This window comes from Aristolochia californica, unplaced genomic scaffold, assembly GCF_029961685.1.
Source record: "Aristolochia californica isolate CCGP_79_NKW_82.1479 unplaced genomic scaffold, dmAriCali1.0.hap1 SCAF_12, whole genome shotgun sequence".
NCBI lineage: Eukaryota > Viridiplantae > Streptophyta > Magnoliopsida > Piperales > Aristolochiaceae > Aristolochia > Aristolochia californica.
Genome location: NW_027181793.1, coordinates 31,449,643 through 31,463,820, shown reverse-complemented (window position 1 = coordinate 31,463,820; position 14,178 = coordinate 31,449,643). Strand labels below are relative to the sequence as shown.

Below are 14,178 nucleotides of genomic sequence, written 5' to 3'. Positions count from 1 at the left end.
AAAATAATGAATTTTAAATATTTTATCTCAACTAAATAAATATATAATAATAAAAATAAAAATAAAAATATGGAATGACCAACAATTTATAGAGATTTAAAATTCTAAAAATATAGTGCAAAAAAATAATCTTAAAATCAATAATTAATAATTAATAAAATATAGTGGACATTCCTTAATATAAAGGAGATTGAAGAAATAACTAATTGTTTCATTACTCATTTATTTAACTAATTATCCATGATTAACTAAATGAATGGTTAAATAATCGAGTCCATAAAATTGTTAATATATTATACATAAAATTCCAATAAATTTATAAAACCTCTAAAATAACATAAAAAATAAATTTAAAATGTTAAATATATTAGCTAAAATATAGTTAAATTATCTTTAACTAAATATTTTTAAATTGAACGTCGTTCCATACATGCAAGCTTTTTTTTCTTATAATCGCATACAAAAGTAAATAAAAAAATCTTAAATAATAAAAAAATTGTATTATATTTTTATAGACATGAGTAAAATAATAGAATAAATAATCAAATAAAATCACCATACTTGCTTGCAATTAACCTTGTGCTTGGTGTACATGAGTCCCAATGGCCTCAACACCGTACTAAATGTCGGTGAGTTGACGATTGTAAACAACAACTTTGTCATGAGAATTATTATTATCCTACCAAATTTTTTTGTCTTTAAAAACCAACCAAAATAATTTATTCGGGCATTGTGTCTTTTTAGAATTTATTATTTTAGTTATTTTTTACAGTTAATTTTTATGTTGTTTCTATGCTTGTCGTTTTTTTTTTTTTTTTTGTAATTTATCTTGGTGTTTGCAATTTGCACTCATGGTATAATTTACAGGATTTTTCAAATTTCCTCGTTTCTCTTCAATCATTTTTCTCTTTCATTTGAAAATTTCTGTTATGTAATTTAACTTTTAGAGCATGTATATAGCCTTCCAAATACTGTTTTACTGGATGTTATTTTTTTATATTAAAATTCTATTTAATTTTTATATTTTTATAATTTATAAGGTTTTGTTTATTTGATATTTTAAGAATTAATGGTGGAGATGGCGCCATTGGGGGTTTCAAAATCCGACCCAAACCCGACCCGAACTCTGGTAGCTTCTTTCTGTTTTTCTTCAGCATACTAACACGAAAATTTGAGCGCGCAGGCCAGAGAACATGGCGCCACCATCACCAGCTGAGTCGAGAGAAGAAGAAGAAAAAGATGATGATGAAGAAGAAACGGCAGAATTTGGAAGTATCCCCTACCACCCTTCTGCTCCATCGACCGAGGTTGGTTCTATCAGTCTCTACGAAATAATTTGTTTTTCCAACAACTTATTTGTTTTGGTTTAGTATCATTAGTCATGCTTGTACGGAGATGGGTAGCCTTGGGAACTGGTACCTTGAATTCCCGCTAGTATGAGTCATATTTTGATAAATTTTTTGGTAGTTCCGGTCGAGAACTCCCTGAAACATCCTCACCGAGCCGATAATTTTGAAAATATATTGAAACTTTTACTAGATAAACGAGATGGTATCAAAAGCCACTCTATGTTTGAAGTTCTGTTTTCATCCACTTGTCTTCATTTTGTCCTCATTTTTTAAATCCAGTGGTCCTTCTGTACTAGTCCATTAGTTTCTCCATATGCACGCAATAGAAATTCTAGAAAAAATTGTATAAGTATTGCTGCATCTTGTTCATCAAAAGTTGGATAGCCTTCAATCTGTTCTGGGTGCCCAAACGACTTGATAAAGCCTTCTAATTTGATTTTGACTTGATATCTTGATATTCGGCCCTTTCATCAACCGAGGTGGATCTAGGGCTAGGGGTTCTTCACATTTGATTCGATTTGGTTGTCTATGTTGAAGAGCTTTCAAGTTGTTTATGTTATTTCCTCAATGGGTTTGTCCGTCTGAACTTGTTTCATGGTAATTTGCCTGCCAGGTCTTATAATTTAACCCTTTTTTTGTGGAAGAAGAAGATGCATAATGACTTTTATAACCTTTGAATTGGTACAGAATCAGAAAGTTGGTAATTTTTTTTGATAAAATAGTACTGCTAGAGTAGTTAAGATTTTTTTTTTTTTTTTTCAAGTAATGGATTTTTAGTAAAGAAATAATGAAATATTACACGAAAGGAAGGAGAGGCAGAGCCTCAGGAAAGGGAGGAAGGGACTCCCAAAACCATAAGGAGGGGCAGAAATCCTCTCTTGTGAAAATCAGTCTGCACGAGGGGTGCGCTGCCGTTCGATCTGTATTAAAGTACATGGACCGGTGAGCTCATCATAGATATATCTCAGCCTCCATGGTGGGGATTTTTTCGCAAGCCAATTGACGACAAGAATTGAATCTCCTTCAATTATCACTGTTTTGGAGAAGTGCTGTGAGAAGAGCTTTAATCCCATGAGCAGGGTTTTAATGTCTGTTTCCATTGCATCTGCATGTTCCACTGGCTCTGAGTATACCTGCAATATTTGGCTAGAACTATCGTGGATAATCCCAACTAACTCCTGCTGGCCTGCTTTCCCAACTTCTTTGGCTTTCTTTGTTCTGGCAGTTATTTTTATACTGTGGGTTGTCATTCATTTATTATTATTACAGTAGATTGGATTGGTTATTCTATTGTTTTTTTTTTTTTTTGATAACTTTGAGATTCTGTCGTTGATCCTTTTATAAGTTTTCTCTTCTAACGCCATTGTGAACCCAATAACTCTATGGAGTTTTGCTCCAGTGCTCTTCAAACATGACTCTGGTTTTGACTGTGTAATGTGTGTTTAAATTTTTGAATACCGTTTCATCTACTTGTAATGAAAGTGCTTAGATTTTACAATCCAGTTATTTCTTGCATTTTGACTGGGAGAAGTATTTCTTTGTAGGACTTTATATTGTTCACATCTGTTGGTTCTTCGTATTCTATCTCATTGTGGATCATTTATATTGCAGTTATTCGATTCCTCAACAACAGTAGATCCTAGCTATATCATCTCTCTTATAAGGTGGCTTCTACCACCTAGTGTCAAAGTTAATGATGATATGCAAGGGCAATGTGGTCAAGACCAGAAAATAGTTTCTGCTGAATGTACCATTGATGACATAAATGTGGAACATGGAAATGGACAAAAAGGACAAAAACTGGATGCTATAGATGGTTCTGAAGTTTCATTGCCACAGGATCCTTGGGAGGAATGTGGTTGCATTCTGTGGGACCTTTCTGCAGATAACACTCATGCAGAATTCATGGTAATGAATGTTTCATCTCCTGTTTTTTTTTTTTTTTTATAATGACTGGAATTGTTTAATTTTTGCAAGTGGTCTGACATCCTTTCATTTAATCTTACTCAATTTGAATGACATCAAATTGTACTGCTAATTAATTGTCAAACACAAATCAGTTGCAGTACTTCTTGTACATGCAGTAGTTGTTTTTGATTCTTCATACTAGTGTGGTCTTTAGGTTTTTTACTTTGTTTTATTTAAGCAGTCTCAGCGATTACTACACTTCAAGCTGAACTATGTAGCTTATCCTTGTAAATTTAACAGTACTTCTCTTTTTGTCTGGATGCAGGTGAAGAATTTTCTACTCGACGTACTTTTGGCTAACCTAACTGTTTCTGAGTCCATGCGAACTAGGGTGATTTGAATTTCCTTTGTGTTCTTTTTATTTTTGAATGATAAATTGTGTTTCTTTTATTGACTATGTAAGCAAATTGTTTTTTTTAAACAAAATACGCTGTTTGATTAGGTTTTGGTTTCTGATCTGTAGGAAATATGCTTGGGAATCATTGCAAACCTGGCTTGCCATGAATCTCTTAAAAAGCACTTATTTTCCACAGCTGGATTGATTGGAAGAGTTGTTGACCAATTATTTTTAGATGACTCTTTGTGCCTCGTTGAAACATTCCGGTAGTGTATAAAAAGCCAACCATGACTTAGCTCTTGATATCATGCATTGACCATTTGATAGTGGCGGATTGGTTTTTTTTAACTTGCTCATTGCATGACTTTATGATTTTAGTTCTCATTTCTCAAGTTTCTTTCAACCAAATATATTACTCCTAGATATAGTAGGTAAGCATCCCAAAAGGAGATCCCCTTTTTACTGGAAGTATTCTGACACAGGTTGTTAACTGTGGGTCTTCAAGGTTGTGGAGCTCTCAACTGGGCTGAACTGCTGCGTTCTGAAAATATATTGTCCCGCATTCTGTGGATTGCTGAAAATACATTGAATCCTCAGCTCTTAGAGAAGGTGCATTTTGGAATTTCTGTATGTTCCATTTTATGGTACATTGGGTTCACCATTCTTAGTAAACATTTGCTGTTGGTCTCTACTTTATGATGTTACATATGCCATTTGCATGATAGTTTCACAATCCCATATTTTTGGATCCAGGATCTTTTTTTTTTTTTTTAATGGTCTTCTCTAAAGTCTCTTTAATTTATAGTTTCTCAAGCTTTTCCTTTTATGCTGTTTTCTTCTTTTGGATACAGTGTATGGCCTTTTTCTCAGCAATCTTGGAAAGCTCAGAAGATGTTGTTGCAATTCTTCTTTCTCCTTTGATTGACTTGGGGTTACCCAATACCTTGGCAAATATTTTGGCATGTGAGATGGGTAAATTAGCTGGTGATGAGGAAATTGAGAGGTACTATTTGTTATTGTTTATTTTTATTTTTATTTTTATATATCATTTGTAAAGGTGCAACCTAACTCAGGTAAAGAGAACTTTCTATCAAGTCAAAATTGGCAAGATGTAATACCATGGTTATACTTACATAGTTACACCTATTAAAGACCTTTTATGATACACTTTTTCCTTGTATCTGTGATATTTCACTGAATAAAATTTTGATTCATGTATTGTTGACTTAAAGGTGACTTTGGATGTCTTTTAATTGTATTTATATGATTTGATTTGGTCTACTATAATATACTGTTTTTTAGTGCAATTTCGTTAGGAATAATCCCAGAAGATTTTGGAATCGGAAACATCCTGTTCTTCAAGAGGTTTGTTAACTTCGACTAGTCATTGAGGGATGAACCTGAACCCCACTCTAAAATAGTATCAAATGGGTACTTGTACGTGGACCTCTACCCAAAATTCGTTTACATGTAGGAGCTATATAGAGGGTGTCACACGAAGGGGAGTGTTAAGTGTTAAAGTCCTAGGCAAGAGATACAAAATTAGAAAGATTTTGAGCTTATTACTTAAGAAGAACACCCCTAACTTTAACTAGTCATTCTAGGATGAACTTGAACTCAGCTTTAACAAATTGGTATACTTAATTATTTGCAACCAGCAATTGATGCACCTCCATTATAGTTTCACTAGGTGTGTCATTATCCCAAATGCTGAGAAAAAATAAAAGAAAAACTTTTTGAGATAGTTTTGGCCAATCTATCTCTCAGCAATAATCATGATTGCTTCTTTTCCCTCTAAGTTTCCAGATTCCTTTGAAGGGCTAATAATCTCACCAGAATCAGTCATCAGAGTAAGAGAGTATCCAAGTCAACCTAACTTCACTTCCCACATGCTTCTACGAATCACAGTTAGGTTGGTCCCACTTCTCGAATTAGGGCTAGGGCAAATTTCCAATGTGCACCAACCACAAGAACAAAATACTTCAAGTTTATGCAATCAAATCAGCATAAGCCACATAAAAATTCCAACAAATAGGGCTGACATCAGCCAACCTCAGGTTGACGTAGGCAACGAGCCCAGTTTAGGGTGTGCATAGTGCAAAAAGGAGAAAATTTCTACTTAGTCAACCCTCATGGGGCAGTAATCATTCTCACAACTGCTCAATTAGTAGAGGCCATCAATCCTAAGGTTATGGCAGAAAAGAACACAAAAGATAAGATTTTTACTAACTATTCAAGCTCAAATTTCAAAAATCCCCTTTTTAAGAAGTCACGGGCTTCAACGGAGAGGATTGGAGAAGAATAAGGGCTTCCAACCAAGATCTGCTACTCTAGTACCATGAAAAAAGTATAAAAGTAAGAAGTATAGAGGGAGGAATTGAGAGAGAGACGAAGGAGGAAGGAAAGGGTGAGAAGAGAGTTCTATAATTGACTCTCGTTGGGGGTCGTGTTCGACCCCTAGCTTTTTATAAAAGTAAGAAGTATAGAGGGAGGAATAGAGAGAGAGAAGAAGGAGAAAGGAAAGGGAGAGAAGAGAGTTCTGTAATTGACTCTTGTTGGGGTCGTGCTCGCCCCCTAGATTTTTATAAAGGTAAGACGTATAGAGGGAGGTTGAGAGAGAGAAGAAGGAGAAAGGGAAGGGAAAGAAGAGAATTCTGTAATTGACTCTCATCACCCCCAGCTTTTTATATTTCAGTATTAAATTACAAAAAAGCCCCTATATACTTACAAACACTTAAACCCTTATATCTCCCTAAACGCATACTCATATTTCATGAAAATAAGACTAGGGACAGATCGAAACATGTAGAGTAAGATAATATAAGTCCTAGGGATTACAGCAAGTATAAAAAGATGATATTGCCCTTCAATGAATTTTCTAACAGGATCATTTTTTGAGATTGCCCCTTGTAACACCTTGTTGCTGGACTTTGATCTGCGTGTGTTGTAGATCTTTTATTTATTTTGGCTTTTGCTTTTTCCTCTTTTTCTTTAATATGATTTTTTCAACTTTCCCATGAAGAAGATGTGGACCTGAAACATTTTCTTGTACTTCTTGTATGGCAGGGGCTCTGTTCTTGATTCGATTCTGTGTGTAATTGAAGCACTCTCTGTGACAGACAAATATTCAGAACTAGTATCTTCAAATAGGGATATTTTTGCAATTGTTCTTACGCTGGTCAAGCTTCCTGATAAAAGTGAGGTATGCGGCTCTAGGGTGCACTGTTTTTAGCACTAGTAATCAAATTTCGTATGTTGTCATGTATCACAAAATTTCCTGTCTGAATTTTCCTTATAGACTGCAGTTCTGTTATCAGGTAGCCAGCGCATGTGTTACTGCTGTTGTCTTAATTGCAAATATTTTTGCTGATGAACCAAATCTAGTTTCTGAGGTTTATGAAGGTAACTTTACATCAGGGGTTCAGGTTGTTCTAAAATTGTGCTCTGAAGAACTTATGCATTATTGTTGTCTTCACCCAGATGTGACTTTCTTAGAAAGCCTGCTTGAGATTCTTCCTTTAGTTTCTGATGATCTACAAGCAAGGAGTGCGCTTTGGAGCATACTAGCAAGGTTGTTACTTCAAATTGAAGAAATTGTGGTTGTTACCTCAAGTCTCCAGAAGTATGCAACAGTTCTAATAGAGAAATCAAATTCAGTGGTGGAAGACCTTGAGGATCATCAAGCGGAAGACTCAGCTGAAGGTGACAAGGAACTAAACTGTCAGAAAACTGCAAACGCCAAGGTCACATCTGTATCCTGCTCTCAATATTGGCACAAAATTTAGCCAAATTAAATTAGTCGAAACAGATCCCTTTTCCTTTTTTTTTTTTTAGTGTGTGTGTGTGGTGGGGTGGGGGGTAGTCCATCCAGTTTCAAATTTTAATTCAGAGGAAGATTTTAGCATTTGAATTGATTGAGTAGGTTTAAATTTCTTAATCAAATTAGGCTAGTTTCCAGGTTTGGTCTAATGAAGAAATAATTTTTTTTTTGAAAAGTTAATGAAGTAATAAATAGTAGTAGAGGGATGACAAAAAATGACACATTGCCCTACTTAAAGGATTTTAAAAGAATGAAAGTTCAGTCTGTTATAATGACTTGTCTACTATGCAAATTGGCTTCATTGTTGGCCATTATTGGGACAGGACTATACATTCAAATTGTGCAATTATCAGAGAAACCAAAGTGTGCTTTTCAAAGCTTAAAATTTCATCCTCTTTGAAGTTCAAGTCTAGAAAAAGGATAAGTACACAATATTTTTGTGAAAGGAAATAATCAAGTATATCTGATGTCTCAGAAACTTAGGAAGTATACACCATAGCCTGGAAATTCTTGTATACTGTCTTTAGATCGTATGGGGTTATCAGTAACTTACATGGGCATTTGTTCCTCCTGCTGGAAATGAGCATCATGAGCAGCACTGATTGTGTTATTAGAATAATTCTTGATGTAAAGTCCATGCTCATGTTGAAATTAGTGGCTTTTCCTTTACCCGTTTACCACAGCTAGCCAAGATTGCTAGTATCTTAGACAGGTGGATTGCTGCAAGAAGTGTTGCTCCGGAGAATGCTTCAGGAGAGGAGGATGAGAAAGTTCATCGGCTGTTGCGTTACTGCATTGATCACATCACATAGGAGGTCTCCTTCTCATATATGTTGTTTATTCCTCATGAGAAACTGTGATCGTATCATGTAATTTAGTGTTTTGAATTGAATGAATACTTTGTAAGCGCAGGCAAACTATGTTCTTTGGGGATTAGAGCAGCAATGGTGAGTGCTTGCAGTTTTATCCATTCCATGGGCGAGTTAAGCTGCTCGTCATTTCTATTTTCACTATGCAATGTTAATGTGATCTTTTACTTCACTGAGTCCAAGAGGATAAATTGGTAGAGTTTTACCTGTGAAAAAAAAAAAAATATAAAGGCAGATCATCTTTCCAGACTGATCAAAAGCAGGGAAAAAAATTTACTCCATACTTCAAATCTTCATTTTTTTCTGTCGAGGTTTGATTAGTGAGATTGAATTTTTTGAAAGGAAGTGATTTTTTTTTTAAAGTTCATGAGTTTATGAAATTGTACAGATCTTATATAATTTAAAAATTGGGGTTTGGTGACATTTGATTAAACCCAAAATATTTTAAAAAATTAGGTTTATTAAAGTACATGAACTTAAATCTAAAGCTTATCTGAATAAATCTAACTTCATTGATCTCTGCTTGTTTATTAAATTCGACAAAAAAATAAAAAAATCAGTGAGTTCCAAGATCCAAAGTTTTTCTTCAGTGAAAAACAAGAATTCACATTTCAGAGAGAAATCACCAGTGGAATATGGCAAAATATGGAATCTGTTCATGCATCCTTGAAATCCATGGCTGAGTAGTTTTTGCAAGGAAAGCCAGGAAGTGTTTGACAGTGCCAACAACTTCATCAGCATCCTTCAGACGCTAAGCGCATGCAACAGGTGTCTCCCACTTGCAACTGAAAAAAAACACCTTTTTAACAGCAGAAGCACGAAAGTTACAGAATCTTTCCATCTGCTGAAATTTCAGTTTCTTAGTGGTTTGAAGACATTAATGCAGCGCTCTCTATCTCTTTCTCGGAAAATGTTTACTGTAACCAGATGTGGCCAGGCCAAAGAGGAAGGAGAAAGATCGAACGAACGAACCAAAAACTTCCAAATGTGGAGCAAATGAAGATACTTGCAGACAAAGAAAGCATAAACGAGGGAAATGCGCTCCTGCTCTTTTTCCCATGGAAGAGCCAGTGGGAAAAAAAGGAACCTTTGTTTTGGGTGGATCCGACGTTTTATGGGCAAATGGAGCCTAGGTGGGTCCTATTTAGTTGACCCACTGTATCATGTTAACGTAACCGTCGTCCATTGTTCAGATAATTTATATTAAACACATAATTCGCCATTATTAATCAGTTTTTAAGTTCCATCCATTTCAATAATAAAATCAAGAAGAAGCCGCACAGCCCAATTGATCTACTAATGAATTATATTGAAGAAGAATGAAGAAAAAAAAAACAAATTATTCGTCATGTTACGTACTTGTCCAACTCTTGAACTCTGACGTTCAATCTCCTAAGCCACACAGAATGAACAATCATGTTAAACAGATCGTATCTCTTCGGAGGACTGCTCACCTCAAAGTGCCTCTGCACCTGCTTCACCCTCCTCTGCAACCTTATATACTGACTCTGCGATATCCCCATCAAAATCTTCTTCAGGTTGGGGATTTCCTTCACCCTCACCGAGACCGTGAAGGAGCTCCAGTCCAGAACATCACTGAAAGGAAGAACGTAGGACTCCGATATAATCACAGGAACACAGGCCGCATAAATGGCTTCCACGATCCTCGGGCTCGCCACTTCGTACCCACTGGGGCAGATGCAGAACTTGCTGCTCTTCATCATCTTCTCGTAAGAGACATGTCTCGGCAGGTACTCGTAAATCTGCAAGTCTTGGTCTTTGTCCTTCCAGTGTTCGAGAAGCACCGGCCGGATGGGCCCGTGGAGGCCTCCGGCGAAGAAGCCGAGGATCGAGCGCTTTGACGCCGAAGGACCTCCGATGAGACCCTCGGTTCTCCCGGTTTTGAGATTGATTTCGGGTAACGATGCGTCTTTGCTTGGGTTGAATCCTTCGGAACTGTTGGCATTGCAGAGTACGCGGATGGAATTGTTGTACAGATATGGAATGGCTTCAGACGTGATTGGCCCCTGCGTGATAACGAACCTTAAAAACCATATACAATGTAAAATGAATCAAATCGAACTCTTCAGAAATCTAACTCCACTGTGTACCGACCCAGTCATGGCAGGAAAGCATGAAATGATCAGCACCGAGGCTCCGATTCCAGAAGGGGTATTTCCGGGCTACCGTGTCCACATAATCCACGGCCGTCCGCTTGATTTCGGTGGTGTCCAGTGAATTGGGCTTGTAGAGGAAGGAGACCATCATGGCGACACTGAAAGGGAGGAAATAGACATGGGCTTCGTGGGGATCCATGGTTCGAAACCGGTCACCCAGCTCCATCTCATGGATGAATCTCCCCTCTGTGGAGTATATGCTTTTGCAAGGACCGTCATGGAACAATGGCGGCTCCCCCTCCGGGTACACAAATATCTTGAACACTCGCTCCATTTCCAGGTAACTCCTGTTCGCGATTCACAAGCCAAATAAAAGTTACGCTTCTTGTGTTAACATCGTCAACAGTGGTAATATTTGAACAGAGGCGGATCTGATTCTTGAATTCTCTGTTTATTTCTCAGTCATCAACAGTTTTGTGTTTTAATGCAGACGCAAGCAGGAGACAAAGCAATATTATACCTATGGAAGACATGGGCGTTGTGGTAGATGGGTCCAGTGGGAACATAATCTGGGTCGCTCAGAGGTGAGGTGTGATTGCCAGACATTGCCGCTTCTCTTATGCTTGCTCTGCATCTAGCAAGACCTGCTTCCAGCTTCTCTATTCTACTCAACCTCTTCTCTGTTGTTTCAGTACCCTCGTCCTTTCCGTCTTCTGCAACTTTCATTTCCTGCCATTCCAAACTCCAACTCTTAAAGAGAAAAAAAATAAAAAAATCAAGAATACATAACTCAAAAGAGTACTATTACCCATTAACCATGCATGAACCCCAAGAACCAATACAAGAAGAAAGAGCTAGCAGTAAATCTTAAAAAACGAAAAAAAATGTTACTTTATCTGGAGCGACGATTGCTTCCGGCTGTTTGATTGGTGAGAAAGAGCGATTGAAGGAAGGAGAATCGACGAGAGCATCCTTGTGAGGACCCATCAACCTGGGGCGCAGTTCCATAGAACCCCTGTCTTCGGAAGAGAGACCAAACCATCTCGAGGAAGAAGAAGAAGAAGAAGAAGAAAAGGGGGTGTGATCAAGCACAACCACAGCAGCAGAGACCAAAACCAGAGGAACTAGAATCACCAGAACTGGCAAACACAAAGAAGAAGAATAAAAAGAAGGACAGTCCTTCATTGCTTCATTCCTCTCTGCTCCAAACGAAGAGAGTTCCCGTTTCCGAGAGAGAGGCAGGCGATCCTCCCCTAAAAATGGCAAAGAATCAAAACGAGGGATTGCGGTGATAAATGAGGAGGGGCGCGTGCTTTTACTCCAGGCGTCGCCATGGTTATTTCCATGCGTCGACCAGATTCTGGCTCTCTTCCAGCTTCGCATGCAAAACGCTTCTTTCCCAAATCTACCCTTCTCATCACTCAAGGTTTCTGGCGTTTCCCCCACGCAGGAAGGGGTAATTTGGGTAATATAAATCTCTTTCGTACTTGACCAACTACGAAGTGGCTATCAAGCTGTCATGACAAAGGAAGAAATTTGCTAGTAGTTATTAATTAGTAATCCAACGGGGGAGACGGCAGATGAGGAGTAATGGACGGTGTGAGATGTGCCGGATGATTAATCCCATTAATTAGAGAAGGCAAAGCCAGTTAATAATAATAAAAATAGATGTAACGAAGGGGTGCAGATAAGTATCGGCGTGCCTTAGACGCAGAGGCGTTGGAGCCGACTTCCCCGATGTCTTTGACCTCGTTACTCGGCTCCTTCCTCGTTGGAAACAGGGATGGCGTTACTATTATCATGGAGATCTGCTAGCTCTCAAGGTTGGGTCCCTGAATGCATATCCAACTTTCATATTCTCGAAAATGAGTATCTCCAACCCACTGTACATATCCTTTGCCGGAAGAGAGGCTGTTGTGCCTCGTCATTGACGGAAGAGAAAGCTAAGAACGGTAACTCTATTTTAAACAGAGAAGGGCGAGGTAGAGACTCGCTCTGGATGTTGTATTTGCGTCATTCTGATTTCTCTGTGAGATCAGGACTATTCTATTGGGCTCCTCAATTTGATAAAATAAAATCCTCTGCAGCTCCGTGGACGTAAATAATTTGCCGAACCACGTAAAATATTTGTGCCGTCTGATTACCTGTTTATCTTGTTACTTTATTGTCATCGGTTTTTCGTTATACTCCCATCATCCAACAATTTTTCATAAAAAGTTCCAAAGCTTACCATTTCTGCAAAAACGAGTTAGAAGAGCACTGTATGAAACACAATTCCGTTCTGGCATTTGCTTAAAGGTTCTGACAGCTGCTTTCCACCGAGCCAAATTCCATATAAGCAGTAGCTGTGTCTGTCCATATAATCACATCCCTTGTTCACATTCTCTCTAAAATACCAATCACAACTTCTAGTTATTGATATACGAGGAGATGATGATAAAGGTCCTTATTTATCGATGCAATTTCGTGGGCCAACCGTTTCTAGTGTTATTTTTCTTTTAGACGATGCAATAATACATAAAAATATAATGTGTTAAAGTTAGCATTTGATCAATTTTTCCTGTTTATTTTTTATTTTTTTATAATTAATCATGTGCACATTTAATTGGTTGACATAATTACTGTATTAATGTACAATAAATTGCAATCATTAAATAATATAATATCTAATTTAATTAATTAGTATATTAATATATTTTAATTATACATTAAATTACTTATTCATATAGTAATCATGTTTGTTTTACCTAATTTTGGATTTAAATATTATATTTTAATTAAGTATACTATTACAAGTTACTCATTCTCTTGTTTTTTATATTTTTCTCATTTTGGGGCGCTAACACTGAAAACTGTTTTCCAGTGCACATGAACTTATCCACACTAACACCAAGTTTGAAAATGAATTTCATGTCGATGAATGAAATAAATTTGAAGTAAGGGATGAAGATGAAGTTCAAATTTTAAGTTTGTTGATTAACACGTAAAAATATAGTGTGTTAAAGTTAACATTCAACTTCAACTTCAAGTTGGGTGTTATTGTAGAAGAGTTCAAGTGTACTAGAAAATAAATTCGAGTGTTAGTATCCCAAAATGAAAAATATGATGTAAACAAGAAAATGAGTAACTTTTTATTATATACTTAAATAGAACATATATCTAAACAAATAATTAACCAAAATAAGCATGGTTACTATACTAATAAGTGATTTAAAGAAGTATTAAAATATATTAATATACTAATTAATGAAATACTATATTATATTAATTAATAATTACAGTTTATTATAAAATAATATAATAATTACGTGTGACTATAAAATAATATACTAATTAATTATATTAATTTATGATTACAATTTGTTATAAAATAATATACTAATAAAAAATACTATATTATACTAATTAATGAAATACTATATTATATTAATTAATGAAATATTATAGTATTAAAATAATGTTGGTTTAATTTTTCTTAACTTAAGAAAAGGACATTATTGTAATTTTATGTATCTTATAACTTAAACTTATATCTAAGTATCGGGAAGGAATGAAAGGGGATCGAAAGACAAAAAAACGATTTTTGATAAACCTTGGTTCAGAGAAAGTCATTGCCAGATATTACCTCCCAAAAGAGCTTTACGGTTCGACTTCCTTCTGAATAGCCACCAAGATAACGCGTATTTTTTCTCAAATCATCAACATCAAAATCATGATT

General features: G+C 36.2%; 2 protein-coding genes across 2 annotated transcripts; one reads left to right on the top strand and one right to left on the bottom strand.

The window, feature by feature from the left end:
* Positions 1 to 1,193: 1,193 nt before the first annotated feature.
* On the top strand, positions 1,194 to 8,520 carry LOC137946394 (uncharacterized). The gene is made up of 10 exons (XM_068792665.1): positions 1,194 to 1,307; positions 2,961 to 3,257; positions 3,583 to 3,648; positions 3,781 to 3,920; positions 4,137 to 4,263; positions 4,506 to 4,657; positions 6,721 to 6,856; positions 6,972 to 7,056; positions 7,135 to 7,406; positions 8,158 to 8,520. The coding sequence occupies exons 1-10, from the start codon at positions 1,194 to 1,196 to the stop codon at positions 8,284 to 8,286; spliced, it is 1,518 nt and encodes a 505-aa protein (XP_068648766.1). The 3' UTR covers positions 8,287 to 8,520.
* A 1,087-nt stretch (positions 8,521 to 9,607) lies between these two features.
* On the bottom strand, positions 9,608 to 11,722 carry LOC137946079 (probable glycosyltransferase At5g03795). Its single transcript, XM_068792255.1, has 4 exons — positions 11,352 to 11,722; positions 10,981 to 11,189; positions 10,459 to 10,807; positions 9,608 to 10,370 (listed from the first exon to the last, which is right to left on the bottom strand). The coding sequence occupies exons 1-4, from the start codon at positions 11,643 to 11,645 to the stop codon at positions 9,690 to 9,692; spliced, it is 1,533 nt and encodes a 510-aa protein (XP_068648356.1). The 5' UTR covers positions 11,646 to 11,722; the 3' UTR covers positions 9,608 to 9,689.
* Positions 11,723 to 14,178: the final 2,456 nt, after the last annotated feature.